At 41.0% G+C, this 21,897-nt stretch overlaps 4 protein-coding genes across 5 annotated transcripts; 1 reads left to right on the forward strand and 3 right to left on the reverse strand.

Annotated features, from left to right (window-relative positions):
• Positions 1–287: 287 nt before the first annotated feature.
• On the reverse strand, positions 288–924 carry LOC146665081 (protein Bouncer-like). The gene has a single exon (XM_085411088.1). It carries the CDS (start codon positions 848–850, stop codon positions 464–466), a length of 387 nt encoding a protein of 128 aa, XP_085267214.1. The 5' UTR covers positions 851–924; the 3' UTR covers positions 288–463.
• A 2,271-nt stretch (positions 925–3,195) lies between these two features.
• On the reverse strand, positions 3,196–3,952 carry LOC146665082 (protein Bouncer-like). The gene is made up of 2 exons (XM_085412908.1): positions 3,930–3,952; positions 3,196–3,833 (listed from the first exon to the last, which is right to left on the reverse strand). Exons 1-2 carry the CDS (start codon positions 3,950–3,952, stop codon positions 3,356–3,358), a joined length of 501 nt encoding a protein of 166 aa, XP_085269034.1. The 3' UTR covers positions 3,196–3,355.
• Positions 3,953–4,105: 153 nt separating this feature from the next.
• On the reverse strand, positions 4,106–6,615 carry LOC146665083 (uncharacterized). 2 transcript variants are annotated; one of them, XM_085411089.1, is made up of 5 exons: positions 6,509–6,615; positions 6,124–6,384; positions 6,000–6,025; positions 5,811–5,919; positions 4,106–4,434 (listed from the first exon to the last, which is right to left on the reverse strand). In XM_085411089.1, the coding sequence occupies exons 2-5, from the start codon at positions 6,256–6,258 to the stop codon at positions 4,381–4,383; spliced, it is 324 nt and encodes a 107-aa protein (XP_085267215.1). In that variant the 5' UTR covers positions 6,259–6,384; positions 6,509–6,615; the 3' UTR covers positions 4,106–4,380. The 2 variants fall into 2 exon arrangements, with proteins under 2 accessions (XP_085267215.1, XP_085267216.1); XM_085411090.1 differs by having other exon boundaries at positions 6,124–6,322; positions 6,509–6,603.
• A 394-nt stretch (positions 6,616–7,009) lies between these two features.
• pik3c2g (phosphatidylinositol-4-phosphate 3-kinase catalytic subunit type 2 gamma) lies at positions 7,010–21,815 on the forward strand. The gene is made up of 33 exons (XM_085412522.1): positions 7,010–7,116; positions 7,563–8,091; positions 8,204–8,283; positions 8,541–8,692; positions 9,397–9,511; positions 9,622–9,733; positions 10,142–10,212; positions 10,376–10,439; positions 10,548–10,673; positions 10,839–10,869; positions 11,677–11,860; positions 11,998–12,120; positions 12,284–12,412; positions 12,940–13,054; positions 13,148–13,281; positions 13,430–13,618; positions 13,995–14,088; positions 14,249–14,343; positions 15,093–15,273; positions 15,413–15,520; positions 15,624–15,716; positions 15,865–15,994; positions 16,087–16,223; positions 16,311–16,480; positions 16,574–16,730; positions 16,826–16,935; positions 17,041–17,209; positions 17,700–17,818; positions 17,938–18,034; positions 18,128–18,191; positions 18,325–18,404; positions 19,406–19,531; positions 20,307–21,815. The coding sequence occupies exons 2-33, from the start codon at positions 7,654–7,656 to the stop codon at positions 20,457–20,459; spliced, it is 4,146 nt and encodes a 1,381-aa protein (XP_085268648.1). The 5' UTR covers positions 7,010–7,116; positions 7,563–7,653; the 3' UTR covers positions 20,460–21,815.
• Positions 21,816–21,897: the final 82 nt, after the last annotated feature.

Here is a 21,897-nt window from a genome sequence, read left to right on the forward strand (position 1 = left end):
GACACGTGAGAGCAGGAAGCAGTTAATTGTTTTGATTTTCTGTAAAATTATGACAATAAGAAAAATACAGAACATAACCATCCTTGCCCCATATCTGTGTGACTTTGTATGTGACAGAAGAGTGTGGGAAACATTCAAAAGGAATCAAATTTGATAATTTATTCAACTATTTATTTATTCAGAGACCTATAAAAACAAAGCACCTGTTTAAAGAAAATAAGCCATTGATCCAACCGTTGTAGTGGGCTGGAACCTGGCTGATGATGATGGGCAAGAGGTGGTGTATGTCTTGGATATGTAGCCAAATTTAATAAGACATTTATGATAAAAATCTCTCTTTCACCAGAGTGCACACCTCAGTGTCTTCAGACTGGGTGTTCACCACATCACTGCAGACCTTCAGCCTTACTCCAGGCTCAGGCTGCAGCAAGTCCTCTGAGCATGTTCATCAAAATGTCTGTATTCACAAACCATCACCGACCATCACCCACACTGTTACAAGTGCTAAAGTGAGACAGAGGGGTTCCAGTGCGATGTTCAGGCACGAGTTACAGTGCGGCTGATCACAGCAGCTGTAGCTCACGGTGTAGGTTGTCCCCTTGAAGTGGACTTTTTGCTTCTGGCTGCAGTCTTTTTTTGCCATGCAACCCCTGGCTGACAGGACGCTGTGGTTGCCGTAGCGGCCATCTGCCATAAAGCACACCTTACTGGGAGGGCACTCTGTCACAACAAATTCGGGTGTCTTGTCTTTCTCCAGCATGGGGCTGTAGAAGCAAAGCAAGTTGTCACAGAGCACAGAGGGAAGGAGGAAGTGAAGCCACAAACCAGTGATATGCAGGAGCTTCAACATGCTCAGGCTGCAAAGAAAAGAGAAGCATCTGTTAAACTTTGGGTAAAACACATACTTAGTGCCACAGTGGTTTAGTTTTTGCAATCTACACCGAAAGGCCACTGGTAAAAAGAGATTTTAAATAGTTATTTCACTAAATCAATAAATCAACTGCATTTTTCTGTCTGGGTTGCAAAGCCATTCAAAAATTAGATTTATTTTATGCAAACCAACCAGTTAGTGGAAGTCTCTCAGCTGCAGAAATGTCTCCTTCCCCTAAATATAACTGGACTAAACGACACTTGTCTCCAGAGTGACTCTGGTCAACACAGTGAACTTTCTCCAGGCACTCTAGCTTCCTCACACAGCTCAAGGACAAGCTCATTAGGTTAACAGGTGACTGCAAATTGGCTGCAGGTGTGTGAATGTGAGAATGTGTGGTTATCCGTCTCTCTGTGTTAACCCTGCAACAGACTGGTGGCCTGTTCAGGGTGTACACCCCCCACCCGCCTGGGATGAGCTCCAGCACCACCTGCAGTAAATAAGTGGACTGATGAAAAACTGGTACTCTGATACTCAAAGTGCTAAAAAAAAAAACAAACCCAAAAAAACCAACCGAAAAACAAATTGAAAACCTCAGTACCAACATCTTTCCACAGTTTCATAGAAGCCATTTTTTCCCAACAAACTGTAATGCTGTGCAGAGTGAAGCACCTGGTAAGAGGCTGAAAAGTGAAAGTGACAGGATTCATAAGTCACTGGCCCCTTAGCCGAATTTACATGTTAGTTAGCTGCAAGTTTCTATTGTTTGGTAAAGGCTGAATTTAGATACTATATTTACCACGTTAAATAGCTCACAGATAAAATGTCATAATGGGTCGTAATTACTGGAAAGAAACATTGCTGCTGAATTTTTCTGTGCTATTATTTTCATTCATGAAACAAAGTGAGTGCCATTTAAATCCATTATATTAAACAGATGAACAACATCTTCACAGCTATCATCTTTAAAACCGGTCAACTTGTACAGCTGTGCAGTAAGTATGAAATTTCACCATTTCTTGTATTGGTGTGAAGGATTTCCTCTGATAATCACATTCAGACTACTTCCAGCATTGACGATAAAATGCAGGAACAATTTTAGCGTGAAGCTTAAGATAAGATAAGATAAAACTTTATTAATCCCTCGGGTGGGTTCCTCTGGGAAATTCGCTTTCCAAAAGCACAGCACCGACAGAAGTTACAGAGTAACATATACACACACACACACACACAAATACAGAGACAAATATAAATAAAATATACGAAGGGGATAAATAGAATAAATAGGAATAAAAAATAAAAATACAAGTGAATTGCACATTTCAAGTATTGAGGTCTATTGCACCATTGACTATTAACAAAAGTATTGCACAGTGAGGTGAAGAGGCACTACAGCTTAGTTGTTCCCCCCTCCTTTGTCCTCCTGTTTCCCCTCCCTCTCCCCTCCAGAGAGGAGTTAAACAGTTTGATGGCGTGTGGGACAAAGGAGTTTTTAAGTCTGTTAGTTCTTGTCTTTGGGAGAAGCAACCTGTCACTGAACAGACTCTTCTGATTGTTTATGGCCGTGTGCAGAGGATGCCCAGCATTGTCCATAATGTCCATCAGTTTCTTTAATGTCCTTTTCTCTGCCACTGTCACCAGAGTGTCCAGCTTCATGCCGACCACAGAGCTAGCCCTCCTGGTCAGTTTCTCCAGCCTGGATGAGTCCTTCTTTGCTGTGCTGCTCCCCCAGCACACCACAGCATAGAAAAGTACTCCAGCAACCACCGACTGGTAAAACATCCTCAGGAGCTTCCTGCAGATGTTAAAAGACCTCAGCCTCCTGAGGAAGTACAGTCGGCTTTGGGCTTTTTTATACAGGTGCTCTGTGTTGCATGACCAGTCCAGTTTATTGTCCACCCACAGCCCGAGGTACTTGTACTTGTTGACCACCTCCTCCCCCTCTATCTGAACCGGCAGTGGACCTTCTCTGGACCTCCCGAAGTCCACAACCAGTTCCTTAGTCTTTGAGGTGTTGAGTTGCAGGTGGTTTGTGTGACTCCATGCGACAAAGTTCCTCACCAGACTTCTTCGCACAGTCTCACCTCATTTAAGAGATTTTAAGTCCAGCCAAAACATTTCAGAGCTTCTCCTGCTGAACTCCAATCTCATCACTGACTCCAGCTGTACAGGCCACACCTTCGATTATACCTGCTTGTTAAATTCACACAGAGCAGCTACACCAACAGAAGCTTGATCATGCCAGCGCTTTTATTTTTTAAACACATGTATATGGAAATAGGGATTACAGAAAGATGGTTGACAAGTCCATCTCTCTGGCGCATAAATACAAGTCACACAATACATCATACTTTTTTTTTTTTTAAATATATACAAACTTTTTTTAAAGTTATGACTGACATTTGACTGAATGCCTTTCATCTTCTGAAGATTTAAGTGCCAGTGGCTAACAGGACTCTCCCCAGTCTTCAACAATACAGGTACCTATGCATCAGTGACAGGTATTGTTGTTCTTGTGTTATTTGGACATGAATCCAAAGGCTCTTCCTTAAGACCATCTGTGTTCCCGACATGATCAACCTTTAATGCAATCAAATCCAGTAGCTTCTTCAGATTGCTGTCAGATTTGGGCAGGATGTTACACTGATTTTTACAGCAGCATGTGTAGCTGACATTGTATTTGACTCCCTGGTAAGAGATGACTTTATGGGAGCCACAGAGTTTACTGTCCACACAGCCCTGAGAAGACAAGATGTGGAAGAAGCCATAGTTGCCTGTGGAGATGGCGCAGCGCTGGTCGGGCATACACTGGCTGGTGGTTTGGGGGCAGGGCTTGCTTTTCTGCTGCAGAGGACAGTAGTAGCACAGCAGGCTATCTAGAGCCAGTGCTGGGAGGATCGCAGCTGAGACCAGCAGGATGGAGATCAAGAAGCAGCATGGACTAAACAGATGGATACCCAGACTAATGTGAATTCACACCAAAACAATACATACTGAAATAATATTTCAATTAAAGGCATTTATGGTTCTTAGTTATTTGCATGCATGTGCTGTTCACCTGGTCTTTCTTTGCGATCCCATCTTTGTCTGTAAAATCCCACCAAACGTGAGAACGTGTCCACTCAAGCAACCTTAAAACGCCAGCTTCTGATTGCTAATCAGAAACAGGTGTGTCTTTAAAATGTCATTGCGCACACATGTGAAAGAAGAAACACACGAATTCACACAAACACCTTTCAAACTTAAAACTTCCAGTTTATTGCAAAAGAAGAACATTTGCTTTGTCCTTTAAAATAAAACTCTGTGCAGCCTATTAAAAAAATAATTTCAGCTGAGGTAAAAAGAAAGAAAAAAGGCAGTGTTACATTGCCATCTGGTGTTTGCTTTAAGTCACGTTTCAACCACAACCTCTATATACACTTTGAATCCAGGCAACAAGCTGCTGCTGTGCAGCATGTACAGCAAATAAAGATTTATTTGCCTAAATGAGTTTCTTCTGAAATTTGTGATCATGTTGCGTAGCCAGAGGAAATGGTGAGCTGTGCCTTCTTGTACAAAGGTTCCTGTGAAGAAAATCAAATTCTACATAAGCTGAAATGGTCACTACCACCCACGTGTATGACAGGAAATGAGGGTACGAGTGTGAAGTTGAAAATATGTAATCGAAGTGTTAAAACTTATGTGACTGGTGATGTACTTCAGTGAATCATACACAGGGGTACTGAAGGTGACATTTTAAAGTACAAATCAAATTTAGTTGGTTCTTATATAGCACTTTTCTACTCTGCTTAAACACTTAAAGAACTTTATACTATAAGCCTCATCCACAATAGTAATTGTTTCCCTACGCTTACGCATTTTCTATCTAATGTTCACACTCAAATGAGTACATCAGGAGGACTTTGCAGTTCAGTATCTTTCCCATGGATTCTTTGGAAGATACTGGAGCAGCTAAGGATTTAACCCACCAACCTTGGAACTGGTAGACAACCCATGCTACCTCATGGATCACAGCCCACACAAAAGTAATGGGCAGAAATAGTTAGCCCAAGAATGAGAAAGGGAGCACATGCACAGTTCAAACAGATTCAAATAGAAGTATTAACCAGTCAAAGCAAATCAGTAGACAATAAATGACAGACGCCGCTAGCTGCAGAAAAAGTACAGCTGAAGAATAACTTACAGTTCAAATTGTTAGCAAGATGCTAACATGGTAACAAATGATACAAGAGCTGTTGTATGTGACTGATTATAGAAATTTACCAATTAACATGGACAGGTGTAGTTTTAAAAGGCCCTGTATTTGTAGTGAATGTTATCTACTAATCAGGAGGTTGGTGGTTCAATCCCTGCATGCCAAGGAGCGCTTGGGCATGTTTCTAAATCTCCAACATGCCATCATAAGTACTTAGATAGATGGAAATATTGTATTTGTATTAATGGTGTCCCTTTCATTCTGTGGCTATCTATTTCCACCCAGTTTAGGGTGCCTGTGGTTCTGGAGATAGTGTGGGTTGTCTACCAGTGTGTAGGTTTGTGGTTCAAATCACTGGGTGTTCCATTGTCCTTAAAAGACTCCTTAAGAAAGATCCTTAAGTTCCTTCTGATGCGTTTATTAGAGTGTGAATGTTAGAAAGCACATCCGCATAGAAAAAAATGCTGTTTTAATGAATGAGGTTTGTAGTATAAAGTGGTTTGAGTCCTCAAGTAGAGCAGAAAAGTGCTACATAACAACCAGTCGAGTTTATTGGACTCAATCTACTTGAGCTCTTTTGTCCCATACTTTGTCAACTTTCTTTTGGGTGGCTGCCAATTGGAAACAGAAGCTTTAATACTGAACTCAAAGATTCTTAATGGTGACAGTACATAAATGAAAATCAAAACAAACATATAAAGTCTCGTTCTAACTCATCTGAATCTACTAGAAGAATGAGCCTACATTGAGCTCCGCATCCTCATCCTCCCTGCCAGCATCACCCCAGTCTTCCTGTTCCTCTGCAGGGTCGTAGCTGTACAAAGGAATCAACCTATGCCGCAAATCATCCAATCTGAAAAAAAGAGAAAGAGAAACCTGAACATAAAAGAGCCCAAACCGAGCTCAAGATGATGCTTCAACTTCAGGAGTTACCTCATTTTTCTTCTGATATAAACAACCTAAAGAGAAGCACAAGCCAAACAGAAGTGCAATTATAATAGATGTGTAAGACATCATTTTGAAAGTGAATTGTGCAGAAGTAAATAAACATTTTTACCACTGCCACTATACATCCAATCAGTATGAGCACAACCAAAGGGATGAGTGAATAGTAACCAGGAAATACAGGTTTGCTGGGTACTGGTGAAATATGGGGAGTTGTGTGGTTCGGATGCATTTCTTCCTGCCCCATCGTCCTTTTTATAGCAGCCGTCTGTGCTGCGCACCTGTGTGACACATTCAGTGCCGTGCCTCTGCTTTCATTCCCACAGAAAGACGCAAAAACAAATGTCGCCGTGGCATGTAAGATCCAGCAAATCTGTATGTACAGTACAGTAAATATTTACGTGCCTCAAACTGAACTGAAAAGGCGGCTGATTAAAGGATACTACAGCGACGCATTTTAACATATGTGCGTTTTTCTTTCTTATATGTATTCTTACCTTATGTGCTACCTGGGGACTACCTGAACATGCATGTCGTTCTCGCTCCTTTCAAGTCTTTGTGACCCACTGAAACACAGTGATCGCGTATCTCAACTTGCTCAATAGCATTCCTCCATGAGGAGTGTATTCAGTGTATTCCAGTGTGTTAGTTGAACTGGACAGACGTGTTTATCCATGTTTATGATCACGTTTAAAACATTTTGACACACATACAGTAAAGTCAGAAGTGATGCTGCTTTGAAAATTAATGTCACATATGGTTTTCCATTGGTTAACTCGTGAAAAACACACACGCAAATTAAATCTAATCAGCATTTGAAACATACAATGAAAAGTCAAGATTGTTTTGTGTTTTCAAATTTTAATGTAAGACTAAGAACTAACTGGAATTAGTTCACCTGTACAACAACAGCACACGCACACATATGTAATACACAGTTTTGTCCAGCAGAGGGCAACTTTGTGACGCGGGAGAGGGAAGAGGAGGAACAGTGGGAGGAGCTAGCAAACCTTTCCAGATTTCTTACAGGTCTAACTGGCTGGGCTTGGCTTCATTCAAGCTTTCACCTTGAACAGGATACACGCCGGACATCAGAGCTTTTACGGTAAGCTCACAAAAATATACCCGTGAATTTGCAAAAGATAAATCTTGTTATTCACAGCTACTCTTAACATTTTACTATAGAGGACCTTCTGTGACATGAAGGGAAAACACTACGTGATATGAAAAAGTACCAGGCTAGATTTGAGTTTGATTTAAATTCAAAAATCCCTGCTGTTCAGCTTTATACTGTCTAAAAATAGAATTTAAGTCATAATGTGTTATTTGTGGTGTCACTGATATATAACAAGGCATTGTTGTGGGCTTATTGGTGTGCTCTGTTGGATTTCCTGTTAAGATTTGAAAGCTTGTTAATAATTACACCAGCCTGAACCTTCAGATTCAGTTAGACTCTGCTCATAAAACCCGCCCTACCTTCAACAATTCGCATTTTCTAATGTAAGTCATCAAGTATCCTAACTTGTCATTATTAATAATACCACCACATAGGTTTTTTCTGTTCTGCCATGCTGTGAATGAAGGCCGTGCGGAGTGTGAAACACCAGCATCCAGAAAAACTTGTTTACATGAATAAAATGCAATGGAAAGCTCAGCTGAAACACTCCACAGAGAAGATGCGAGCGACACCGATCTCCCCATGCCTTTGAGGGACGATCTAGAAGCAATACACCTGTATGAGAGCATTGATGACCTATCACAAAATGATGGGCCTAATTTGTACGACATCCCAGAATCCCCCACTTTAACCCAGCCTAAACCTGGAAATGATATCTGGAATTTTGAGATCGGAGGTCCTGGAAATACCAACCAGCAGAGCACCATTGGTCGCCCCCCAGTACCCCCAAGATCTCCTAATCTACAAAGATGTAGGCTTCCCAGTGAATGTTTGAGAGGAGAAAAGGTCCTTCGACTTCCTCCTCCTCCTCCTCCTCCCAGGCCGGGACTCAAAAAGCAGGTTTCTTGTGATTTCAGCGAGCCTCTTCAAAGACTGACTCGCTCCAAGACCGTATGCAACCAAGTGAGCATCTCCAATACTCATTGTAGACAAAAAGCTCCTTAATGTTCAAGATCGAAACCCAAAATACAGAGAGAAGACTGAAGAGTGTCTCTTGTATTCTTTTCCTCATCAGGATATATGGGCCATCACACTCATAGACACTCCGGAGGGCAGCACCAAGACAATGGTTTCGTTTTCTGCTGCAACTGCCAGGTATGAAAATGACCATAAAAACAACTTGTGTGGAAATGAAATGACTATAAAATGCTTTTGTTTACAATATTCTCCTTTACTATGACAGAAATCAGGCAAACAAAATTAGTCACTGGACTTTAAATCTTATATGCTGTGTATTTACTGTCAATTGTTTTGCTACTGGACGGCTCCTCTGTAGTTCCAGTTGGTTTCTAATCGCAATCATACTTTCATTTGGAATTTTGCAACCTGTTTTTCTTCACTGTCTCTGGCAGCTTAATGTCAAAATACAAGCACACAGAAAGTCTTTACAACTCCGGTTTGGTATGCGGTCGACTGCTGGACATCAACCGTGCTCTGCTGCAGCAGGTCGAGGTGACTATCAGTGTGGTGTGGGACCAAAACCAGATCCCCATTCCCACCTCAGGTAACATTTGTATATATACCAGTTCACTTGCTTCTGTTAGCTAGCAGCAGCTCCCATCCAATGTCACAAAATACTGGAGAGAGAGAAATCCTTTAAAAGTGGCTACAATAGTGCAATTTGTACATTCAAATGTTTAAAACCCATCACTGAATTCACTGCAAAGCTTCTTCTGTCATCATGCACTGACTCTGAGATGACAGTGCAGCCATCACACATGGTATTTGGGCAGAAACGTGGGCTAAGCATCTTTCTGAGGTCTTTACTGAAAATGAGGTCTAACACAAATGTAATAATATTTTCTGTTGCAAAGTTTAACCACAAATCAATTTTCTTGCTTTTTGTCTGTCCTTAAGTATCTGCAGACAACTTAACAACATTTGTTTCTTCCTCCGTCTTTTGGTTTCTGTGGCAGTTAAATGAATTTAAAACAGGAAAAATGATCATAAAATGTTGCTTGTTACTCGTAGTCTGTTTTAGAAATTATGCATTATTGATATTTCTAACTTAAAAAAATAAATAAGTGGTAAAATTGGCATAAAGTGTTAACAGACTTATCAGCAGTCAAGTAAGCAGCTATTACCCAACCTCGCAACCCAGGAAACTGTGCTGAACAGGGTCATTTGTAGGTAATATCTATAAATGCTTCATAAGTTTCTTCATATGTTGGCATGTGTGGTGTCTCTGAAGTCTAATCTTTTATCCAGTGAACAGGACAGTGAAGAGTCTGATCGAGGACATCTCCCAGCTTCTAGACATCCCTCCTGACCAATCTGAGCATTGCGTATTAAAACTGTGCGACTCCGAGGAGGTTCTCCAGAAGTAAGTTTATTGCTAGATTTTACTGCAAAAGCTCATGACGTCCTCTTAAACCTGCATCGTTTAATGTGGTGTAATGCGCCCCATGCACTCTTTTTTTGGTCTGCCTTTAGTGAAGAGCTGCTCGGCATGCACGAGACAATTCAGATCTACTACAAGCTTAATCTAGAAGTCCCCGTCCGACTGGTAAACATCAACAGCATCAAACGTGGACTGGCCAGAGATGTGAGTGGCTCAAGGTCCTTTTCCATTTCCTCTTACAGAAAGGATCCTTTCGCTTCGTCCCAAGTCTTGAAACAATGTACAACTCTTCCCGTTCCCTGGCCGGTTTGTTATCGTGAGAACTATTGTAGCTGTAAAAATCTCCACCCTGAGCTCTTGACTTTGCTCTGTGTAAACATGACGCCATGACTGGTGGCATTTAGCGTGAAGACGTAAACAGAATAAAGGTGAACCCGATGTGCGCTTAGATTTAAATGCATAAAAGACAAAATATGCATGTTCACTGTCGTGTAATTAGTTAAATGTTTTATATAAGCTACATATTGGATATTATTTATGGAAGTTGTCCACATATGAGCGACACCATAACCATAAAAATCCAACATTCCGATCTATGTCGCCCCCTTTAAGGCTGTGGATGACAACACTGCATGCCAGCTGTTCCGGTTCCTTGCTTCTGCTTTCGTCTTCAACACCAGCAAGTAAGACAACCAGCAGCACTGCATACCACCAGCTTTGAGGAGTAGTTTCATTAACAATGACAGCTATTTGATGGCGAGACAGTCAGATGGTGTCTGTTTGCAGAAAACATGAAGAGAGCTGGTTTTACTACCACTTTGTTTCCACTTTTTCCTCCCCTCTCAGGCTGAGTCTTCAGAGTGTGCTCAACACCTACTGTAGAGAGGCAAAAGAGCTCTTCAGTAATAAGGTCAGTAAAATAAATAAATAAATAAAAGCAGCTAGTGGATTTTCTTTCTCAATACATGGTTGTCCAATATTTCTCCTCATTTGTGTCTCGTCTTATTATGGTCTGCAGTCTGGGGTGAATATTGGTGTTATTGTGAGCCGTGCTCGGACCATCAGCAACCTTCTGTGTGGTGTCACGTGCCAAGAACTGGAGGATGCCATTGGCAACCTCAACAGGATTAACCCAAGACCTCTGGTAGGTTATATCACAGAAACAGAACCATCAGTATAAATAGAAGTTAGTATCACACTAACCTGCAAAATTGGCCTCAATCTCATCGTTTTTCTTGTACCTTTAAAAACCTGCAAAAAATGCCTGTTCACATTAAAAATGACAGATGTTTCATTTTTTGTGTTGCAGAGTCATGAAGAGATAAGTGAGTGTGCAGATGGTGAGTATCTATACTGGTACGTGTGTGGTTGTGTGTGGTGTATATTTACTGTAAACTTTTTGTTGTTGCTGGACAGCAAAGAAGTTTTTTAGATTATTTTGGGCGTCAGGTTTATTTCCATAAGGAGAATCTATTTGAAAGTGAAACAAGTTATTTACTCATTGAAGCGTTGGTGACTGGACTCCAATCAAAAAAAAGAGAGCAGATTAGTGTCAATAGTAGAAGTGTCTGTATAACAGACAGGATGAGGCATGTAGTGGGTAAAAGATCCTGGAAATAATGGTGTTAAAGGCAGAATGATAAAATAGCAGAGTTTTAAAGAGCAGGAAATAGCTTTTACTATATGTGACAGACAAGAAGATGATTGGATCAGAGTGAAGAAAGAAGTGTGATATGAAACCGAGCTCCCAACACAAACTTGCCCACCAACCTACATGGTTATGAATTTTTAGTTTTGTAACAACATGCTCAATATGCTCAAAAACTTGAAAAACATATTTGTTATTTAAATATTTACAATTTTTGGAAGACCACTGTCAGACATATCAGTTTTGCCTCTGGCGCACAAACATGGTGCTATATGTACACTACTCTTTACTAACACTGCTTCAGTGCCATGTTTTGCATTTTATCAATGCCAAAGGAAAAAGAGAGCAAACTACAATTCTGGTATACTACACCTGTTATTGATACATCTACATAAAGCAATGACGATCATTATTAAATGTTTCAGCTATCAAATTTTGCTGTAAAGGTTCTACTAAAAAGTTGGACTCTCTTAAGTGATGTTTATTATCTGTGCTCCAGCCATGCTCATGCTCCACGAGGCGCTGCAAAAGCTGCTGCAGGTGTTTTTTGAAAACTTCCAGTCAGACTTCAGTGCCCCGAAGGTAACGAGCAGCTTGCAAATCTGTGACATAGACCACAACCGCGACATCCTCCAGCTCAAAGTTGCTGCTCTCTACAAACTACAGCCCATCTGGGTAGACATGTACGTGTGTGGTTATTGTATTTTTATATATTTATATATGCATGCACAAACTCAATTCACGCGCTCAAGCATGAATGTTAACCACACCGTTGATATTCACTGGATTCTTCCCAGCTTTATTGTTCCTCTTCTTTTAGTTACGAGTCGTTCTCTATTTCGTGTGAGCTGACGTACGTCGGAAGGAAGCTCTGCGACAGTGGAGTTTGTGAAAATATCAGCACTGCCTTGTCACACGGAAACACAATCCAGTGTAACCGCATGTAAGATTTAGATAGTGCCCATAAGTATAAATTTTATTTTGTCACGTCCAACTTCCTCTTTCTTCATTTACAACCGGTCTAAAGTACGATAATGTAAAATAATTGCAAGACAAACAACGCGTGTAAATGAATAATATATAACCTATATGTTCTTTGTTTTTAGGATAGTATTCCCTGTTTCAATAAATCAGCTTCCCTATGAGTCCATGCTCACTTTTCGCCTCAAGGGCTCCAAGAAAGGCAAAACTGCTGAGCTTTTATCATGGGCTATACTACCTCTTTACAGCGATAGGTAAGTTGTCATTAAAGCTTACATCTCTATAGCACCTATAAAGTTTTTGTGTCTATTTGGATTGGTTTAAAATTCATATGCACACTCATTGGACTTTACGAGCACTTGGAGACAGTGGGTAGGAAAAACTCCCTTTTAACAGGAAGAAACCTCAAGCAGAACAGCGCTATTTTAGCTGTAAAAATCTAAACCTAATTGGCTGATGAGATATTTGCAGTGATGAGGAGTTGGACAGGTGTTCCTAATAAAGTGACTGGCGAGTATATGCAACTGTGAATTAAATCATGTATTGGTGTTAACTGAGGAAACCCCAGTTCCACTATCTCTGTGTTTGTTTTCACGCATTAAAATGAAAGTGCTTCATTCTTTTAATACTTTAAAGACTCAAAACAACAGATGGAAACATGTCACTGTGCAAGAACAGTTTTCAAATTGCTTTGCATTGCATGTGTTTAAAGGCTGGTTGTGTTTTTACAAGCTCAGTGTAGTTCTGTTGCAATAAGTGTATTCTCTCTCTCTGTGTGCAGGACTCTCGTAACAGGCACCGTCTTGCTCTGTATGTCTACTTTGGCTGAGCTGTCTTTTCCTCCGTCCGCTGCCCTCTTTGACAGCCACAGACAAGCCACTGGGGTGATAATGCAGGTAAGTAATACTGGACAGCTCTGCCCTCTGTTGATCAAAAAGCAAAACGACACCACATTCCTTGACTCTTTATCTTCCTACCTTTTCCCTCAGCTTCAGTTTCAAGACCAGGTTGAGTGGGAGTATAAGAGGCCCATTGCACTCCCTGGGTCAATATTGTTCACACAGGCTTGTGAGGAACTGCAAAAGAAAATGCTGGAGGTTTCAAAGAAGCATTGTCTCTGCTTGTGAGTAGAATGACTTAATTCCTGAGTCATTTGAGAACAGGACTAGTCAGAAATACCTTGGACTACGAGTTCTCAGTAATTCTTCAAGATTGCTTCCAGGGTTTTGTTGTCAAGCAACACATTCCTAAAATAATTTTTCTTTCACCAGTCTTACAGAGAATGAGAAAGCTTTCCTGTGGACGAAACGTCACAGCAGCGACAAACAAAGTACGTTCCTCCACCTGCTGCTGGGCGGAGTTTCCCACTGGTATCCTGAAAACCTGACAGAAATCTATACCATACTGGAGAACTGGGCTATCTATCTACCTGAGGAAGCCCTTTTCCTGCTTAGCGACAGGTACAGCGTTTACATGCAAAAATAAAGTGCTGTCACTTAGAAAAGCTGACCAAAAAATTTATACAACATATGAAAGTAGTTATCAGTTCAACTAACACAAGGTAATAACTGGGTACCCTAAAACAAGGTCAGCGTAGTCTTTGGTTCTGGCTTCCTTTAGCCTAACACTGATCGTCCTGGATCTGGAATATCATTTCTTTAATCTTCTTAATATTCCTGGCCACCTACATTATCATCATAAATGAAGCACAGCGCATAATTCAAGACAATAAACACTAAAGAACTTTTGTAATAGAAACTGATGGATATCTGGTTAATGTTTCATTCATTTAAAACAAAAATGATCTGAACCCTTTCCCACTGATCTCACTTCCAGCTTTCATGATCAGACTGTACGACAGACAGCCGTTCAGTACTTTGAGCAGATACCAGATGGGGATCTGGAGGTGTATTTACCACAGCTGGTCCAGGTGAGCAAACTAACACACATTCAAACCTTTCAAAGGAGATCTCAAAAAAAATATGATGTTGAAGTAGTTAAATTTTTCAGATGATAAATTGGACAACTGGTGGCACACTTTGCACGCTCAGTAGTTTGATGTGTGATTGATGAGTGATCATTTCCTGCAGGCACTGAAGAATGAGTGGAAATTGGATGGACCCCTGGTAATGCTGCTGTTGGAGAGATCACTTAGGAACATACGCATCGCTCAGCAGCTCTTCTGGTGAGTCAGACACTAAACTGATGAGGAATAATACTAAAACTACTGGCATTTAATTCAGGTGAAAATGTTTATTGCCATATTAACATGAAAAAAGCTGAAAGACTTCTGTCTTTACTGATAAAATATTGATTTATTTATTACAGTTTTTCACTCTACTCGATTTTGTGATCAAATAGTGATCACATAAGAACAAGTCCATAAAAACTTATCAAATTGAAATCTTACTCCAAGTCATTTTCTTCCCCCTGAATTCATTGAATAGTACAAATAGAAGCTATGTCTTTCTTACTGTAAAGGGTTGTGTGACATGACTTAAACTAGTTTTTCCATAACATACGAGGAACTGCAGGATTTCCCGCTAACTCTTCTCTCTTGACACTGTGCACCGCCCACTGCATAATGGGCCTCCCAATAAGAGATCTAAAGATACCAGCTGGTATAAAAATGCAGCTGCTATTTTTAGAGCTGATATCATTGAATATGATCACAGAAATATATAAAGAAGTACATTTTGTGCACGCTAAAAGAGGTGAAATTTAGGAAACTGCCTTTGTATTCTAGTGTGTGTTAACAAAGCAAATCTTCACTGGCTTTCACACACAGTTAAGATGCTTCACTTATCAGTCGACCTTATTTCTTTTAGTTCTAGACTCACTGTGTTTAGGTTCAACCTCTATGATGCTTTTAGGCAGTAAGTGACAACATCATGCATGCAAAGCTTTACAACTCATGCTAGAATATAATGTCAGGCTGCTGGAGGATGCCCGCAATGACCAACACTACCAGAGCTGGTTCAGTAAAATTCACGCTGCCCTGCTGCAGTGCTGCGGCCAAGCACTGAGGGAGGAGCTGCAGCGCGAAACCAAGCTGATGGCCGTGCTCGTACAGGTGGCTAGTGGCATTCGCAGTACTGACAAGGCTCGTCGTAAGGTCCGTAATTAACTCATTGGTGCATTCACTTCCTGGCTTATAATCCTTGTAATCATCGTGTCTGTCGATGTACAAGAAATGCATTTAATTTTTTGTTTTCTTTTGTGTTTTTTCTCCCGCTTTGCTCTTTTGTCTGCAGAGTACTTTGAAAAAAACAGGGTGGAGAATTGAAGACTTCTTTAAGGATGGGATCAGCTGTTGCCTACCACTAGATCCTGCTGTCTGTGTGAATGGAGTGAAGCTAGAAGTAAGATTGTTACCCACCACATCATATATCAGTATTTTTTTTTAATGCAAACACACAGCAACGTTTTATTTCAGGTGTTTACTCTTTGATGTGTTACTTCCAGGCCTGTAAGGTCCACAGCTCATTTGCTGCTCCTCTGGGGATCCCATTTATCTGCATTGACCCTCTGGCCAAGAACTACAATGTTATCTGCAAGGTGAGTAATGATATGCAGTTGGATCGATCCACACTGTGTTTTTGCTTGTTGTCTTCCAGGGAAATTAAATCTGTTTCAAAACTGCTATTACATAGCTCTGAATATTAGAGGACACTCTAAGGAAATCTCAGTTAAACGTGTTGTTCAGACAGGAGATGACCTGCGTCAGGACATGCTGGTACTTCAGATTGTCCGTGCGATGGACAGAGTGTGGCTCCAAGAGGGACTCGATCTACAAATGATCACCTACAAGTGTATTTCTACAGGCCAAGCTCGGGGTCAGTATGATAGATTTGTTTGTGCTTTTGAACGTCCATAAATAGTCTGGGAATTTGTGTTTTTCCAAAGCTTGTTATTTTATGCTTGTCAGGTCTGGTGGAAGTGATACCAGAGGCAGTGACCCTGGCAAAGATTCATAAAGAGTGGGGTCTGGGTGGAAGCCTCCGAGAGGACACTCTGGAGAAATGGTTTCACATGTTTAACAGAACTAAGGAAGACTACGAGAAGGTTAAGACCATCTGAAAAGCCTTTTCTTAACGATGCACTGTCACTGCTCCATCTTTCTCGTGCATAACACTTTCTGTTTATATGCAGGCTGTGATGAACTTCCTGCACTCGTGTGCCGGGTGGTGCGTTGCTACCTTCATCCTGGGCATCTGCGACCGCCACAATGACAATATCATGCTGAAAAAAAGTGGGCACATGTTCCACATTGACTTCGGGAAGATAATGGGCAATGCACAGATGTTTGGAGGTGTTAAAAGGCAAGTCAGCAAGTCAAGCAAAGCAGCATTTTGAAAAAGGACAGAGTGCTGTTATGTATGAGCAACAAAAAACATTTTCCTGCTCAATAATAGGGACCGGTCTCCCTTCATCTTTACATCTGAGATGCACCACTTCATCACTGGTGGAGGGCAGAAGCCTCAACGCTTGCATCGCTTCGTGGAGCTCTGCTGTGAGGCTTACAACATAATCAGACAGCGTTCTGCACTCATACTCAGCTTGTTGGAGCTTGTAAGACTAAATAACATTACAGTCCCTTTTTAACTCTGTCTGAGAACGGAAAACATCCCGTAAAACAGGTTTCTACCCATTGTGTATATTTCCAGATGCTACATGCAGGAATGCCAGAACTGAAGGACTCTAATGACTTGCAGTACGTCCAGAACAACCTCAGACCTCACGATACTGATCTGGAGGCCACCTCCTTCTTTACAAAGTAATGTGACGTGTGTGGCAACGTCTTCCTAAGAATACATATAATCCTTCCGCAAATAAACAAACTTGCATTTAATTTCTGCTGTTTGTGTTACACCTGTGGTAGGAAGATCAAGGAGAGTATGGACTGTGTTGCAGTCAAGTTTAACTTCCTGGCACACAACATTGCTCAACCCAAGACAAAGGGCACCCTGCCCCGGGAGAGTGCTCCTGCTCCTGCTAGTAACATTCAGGAAGCTGTCATTTTGGGATACTCTGCCAAGGGAAAAGATGTGGTAAGCCTGCAACTGCACTTTGGCCTCAGTAACAAAACAAACCATTATAAAATAGATTTTACCTGATGCACTAAAGGGCTGTTTATTAGGCCCAAATAGCTGGAGGAGGCAATAAAACACTTGGAAGTGACAGCGAATTCACACTTTTTTTTTTTTTGATTGTTTGCTGTCACTTACAGCTTGTCAGAAGGCAGTCTTGTGCTTATAAAGTCTTTCCCAAGGGTTGGGTGAGGAGTATTTGTAAGCATTTACTACTCTTTGATCCGAAGAGCTGTCCTGATGTCAAGTGCTTCTTCTTCTAGTCACATTCAGTCTATAGTAGAAATAACAGCAAGGATCAAGGATTCAGGTGTTTGCAAAAATGCAGTGAAAATAAAGGAGTTTGCATATGAGCAGTGATTTAAGCTACTAAAACAATCTCCCTGGAAGCTTTTAACACAGTTCCTGTAGTCTCTATCTAATGTAATAATTGGTTGTGTTTGATTTGCAGCTCTATGACCTAAGGATAACCATTGACGATGGGTTTCTGACCAGTGAGAAAACATTTGGACAGTTTGAGCTGATCCATAGGGAGCTGCAGAAACACTTTATTGAATCAACACTACCACAGTGAGTGAATAAATTAACATAAATCCTGCTCTCATGTATTATATTTTGTTGCACAGCTCGTTCTCATAGTAATTACATAATTAGATGCATGACTTCGCTTCCACTCCTTTGCTTCCAAGGTTTCCGAGCTGGTACCAGATGTCATTCACGCCAGGCAGGAAGATGTCTCTGCTGAATAAATACCTAAAAGAGCTTTTTGAAGGACCTTGCAAAGGAGTGAGTTTCTTCCCTGCTTTAGTAGTCCTTTGTGATTAGCTGTTTTCCCCATTAGAGCTGAACTTGAAAAGTATCTCAATTTGCCACCCGCAGAATGAATTTGTCTGCAGCTTGTTTCTGGATGGTCCAGGACATAACCGAGGTCCAAAATGTGCAGGTAAGAACAATGGAAAAAATATGTGAATGTGAGCGTTGATTGCGTTGTATATTGAGAAAAGTGTGATATTAGTTTATTTATAAGAAATTCCTTTGCTGTGATCTAATTGCACTTGTGTGATTATCTGTTGCAGAAGAGCAGCCTCAGGTCCAGCTTTACATTACTTACGTCAACTACAAGCTCTCTGTAATGATAAAACACCTGAAGAACATTGTGAGTTTCATTTATTCTTATTACTGTCCCGCAGCATTTAGCAAGAGTAAAGCATGTATAGTTAGGGTTCTATATCAGATATATACTCACTGGATACTACATCAGGTTCACCTCATTAACTTAGTCATACTAGTATGAGGTTGGACCGTCTTGCCTTCAGAATTCCTTAATTCTTCATGACATAGATTCAACAAGGTGCTGGAAATAATCCTCAGACATTTTGGTCCTGTTGACATGATAGTGTCACACAGATCCACTTTCATGTTGTGAATCTCTCATCCCGAAAGTGCTCGACTGCACTGAGATCTGGCGCCTGTGAAGGCCATTTGAGTACAGTGAACTCATTGTCACGTTCAAGAAAAATGTTTGAGATCATTTAAGTTTTGTGTCACAGTGTGTTAAGCTGTAGGATCCTTACTTCGATCGTGTCCATTACACCATCATGAACTACCAGAGGTTATTCTCCTCTTATACCAACCAGGTATTTGTGTCCTAAGAACTGCTGCTTACTAGATTCTTTATCTTTTTGGAACCTCCCCTATAAACCATAGAGAAGGACATGGTGAAAAAGCAGATCAGCAGTTTCTGAAACACTCCTGTCTGGATTGAGTGATTGTCTGTGGCTCGGGAGATAGAATCGGTCATCTACTAATTGGATGGATGGTGGATCGAATCACCAACCTTCCGGTCCATTCATCGGAAAACAACTAGTGTAAATGCTAGATAGCCATAAAACAAAGTGCTTGTATGAATGAGGCAAGTTCTTTGAGTTTTGAGGTAGAGTAGAAAAGTGCTTTATAAGAACCAGGTCATTTACCATCAGGCACCAAGAACCACCCCACATTCAAAGTCTCTTAAATCACCTTTCGTCCCCATTCTGAAGCTCAGTTTAATCTTCAGCAGTTTGCAAAAATGCATTAGTTGCTATCATGTGACTGAGTGTACTTGTGGCACGTGCTCATTCTCCTCTGACTTCCTGTTCATTCGCCTCTCCTCAACAGAAGCACCCGAACGGTTCTAACCCTGATGCCTATGTTATCACATACCTGAGGCCAGACCCTCGGAGGCGCTCCAAGAGGAAGACAAAGATTGTCCGCAATAATGTCAACCCCATCTTCAATGAACTGGTAGTGCCATCATTCCTCCTCTCTATCCATGATTAGACACAGTCAAGACATCTTTTGGTACTTAGCTGTATTACAGGGTAGCTTGTACATTTATAATCTTTTTCCACTAGTACATAGTGGCTTGGCTTGGCTCAGCTCCACTAAGTTTTTGGGTTTTCCATTAGGTGGTAGTACGTGGCACCAGGTGCTTTTTTTAATATCTATATGGCTGGGGTTCCAAGCTATCTGAGGCAATCCAAAAATGTGATCGACTGAGTAGCGTCAAGTGGAAAATCAGCTAATAGTACTTAATACTTTTAGTCTGCGTGCCTTTCACATGGGTAATTTGTTTTCACTTAAACTTCTAAACTGAAGTGCTTAGTTTAAAAAAACAACAAAAAAGAAATTGTGCAGTACAGCCACAATCACAAATTTCACCTAATATGATGATGCATCCTTGAACCCTTGAGCTGGATTTTGTCATCATGCATTAGCTGTCACATGTACAGTTAATTGTGATGAAAAAAAAAAGTTTGTTTTTCTTTTGCTTTGTGTTTTGAATACTTCTTCAGATAAATTGTTCTCACTCTGACTTATAACTAAATGTATGAATGTGTTTATATATTTCATTATAATGAGAGTTCCTTCTGTGCTGCTGCAGTCTGATTTACAACATGATCTTTGACCCACTAACCATCATATTCCCACAAATTTATAGCCTCTTATAAACTCTTATTTAGAATTATAAAACCACATCTTAAGCTAGGTAACTAAAGTGTCTCCTTCCTACTCACAGGTGGAGTACACTTCGGTCACACAGCTGAATGGGATAGTCCTGGAAGTGGTAGTAAAGAGCAAGAAGGCTTTTGTGGCTGCAACTAACATAAAACTGGACGAAAAGTTGCTCAATCAGGAGCTCTGGTTCCCTCTCGGAAACTCTGCTATCTGACCTCAGAGCTGCACTGCAGGCTTACTGCCAGCAGGGGGTGCAACCACATCAAGTGAGGGACCACATTCATGGATTTGAGAGGGAGATGCCTGAGAAGAGGAAGAATGCACTGTATACAAAACTGCATGCCAGTTATACCTATTTATCAGATGCAACTTTATCCCATTCCAGACTTGAAAACACTGCCAGATGGGAGTGTGTGGATAAAGTTACAAAACAGACTGAAAGAACACAGCGGACTGTTTACTGTGTGACACTGAATTTATTATTTCTACATTTTTATCGAATGAAGGCCTTTTGTTCACTAGTTTTTCTAATGTTACTTTGGTGATGGATGAAGAAAACGTATTTTTTAATCACTGTGGCACTTTCGTTTGCACTTGACTTTGTTTTTACTGAGAGCAAAAAGCAGACCTTGTAAACGTGTACGTCGCCGAGGCTGTGGACGCGACAGATTAAAGAGGAGGTGATGCAGCACCGCCGGTTTGTTACCTGAGTGTGTTTGTCCCCTCAGGCTGCGTCAGCTGCACTGTCCTTGACCAGTGGGACTGGAGGCGTGAGGGGGTGAGGGAGAGCGTGTGAGCAGGATGACAACTCTGCCTTTTTGGCCCGTGGGGCTGAGTTAACACTCGCCCCCTCACCAGCCTTTTGCCTTATCCATCAGGAGCATTTGAACACCGATTTAGCACGTGTGCACGCAAAGGCAGACAATCACATGATGACAAAAAAAAAGAAAGAAAAATAAGACGCGCACACTTTCAAGGCACAACCAGGTCTTCGTGTTATCTTAATGCTGTCCTTTCTCTTGACAGGCCTGCTGACCCATACTTTCCTCTGCCTCATTCATAGTGATTTAGTGGCGAAAGAGGATAGAAATAGACTTCCCTGAACTGGATCTGGTTAAATTATGTATATCTCTGTGAATCTTATTTATATTATTCCCTGAAGGGTCTCTAACAGGGAAGTAGGGCTGTAAGATGGTACTCTTTAAAAGCTGTGCTCGTGGAGTATTAGTTTATCCTGGCGCTACACATCCGTTTCAGGCCTGATATATTGTTTTTCTAATCATTAACGATAAATACCTCCTTCCCCCACAAAAAATGTTGTGGATGTGCAAGACCCTTATACAGCATGTGCAATCAAGTTTACCACATAAAAAAGAAAAGAGATCAATCTACTCCTCTAAAATCATTACTCTAGGAATGTCTCTATTACTTTAGAGATGCAAGGAGAGAACTATTATGTGTGTTTTCAGACTCACTGGAGCCTTCTGGTCTTTTCTTCTGCAGCACTCAGTTGCAGGCAGTGGGGAAAAATAAATGCACTTCTATTTTCTGACAATAAAAGTGGTATTTATATCTGAGGAAATGGTTCTTTTTGATTTATTTATATATTTTCATTGTTGCTGCCGCTGCTGCTCCCACATCAGCCACGCTTC

This window comes from Rhamphochromis longiceps, linkage group LG7 (assembly GCF_057381845.1).
Source record: "Rhamphochromis longiceps isolate RC_006_pf linkage group LG7, R_longiceps_female_GT1.1, whole genome shotgun sequence".
NCBI lineage: Eukaryota > Metazoa > Chordata > Actinopteri > Cichliformes > Cichlidae > Rhamphochromis > Rhamphochromis longiceps.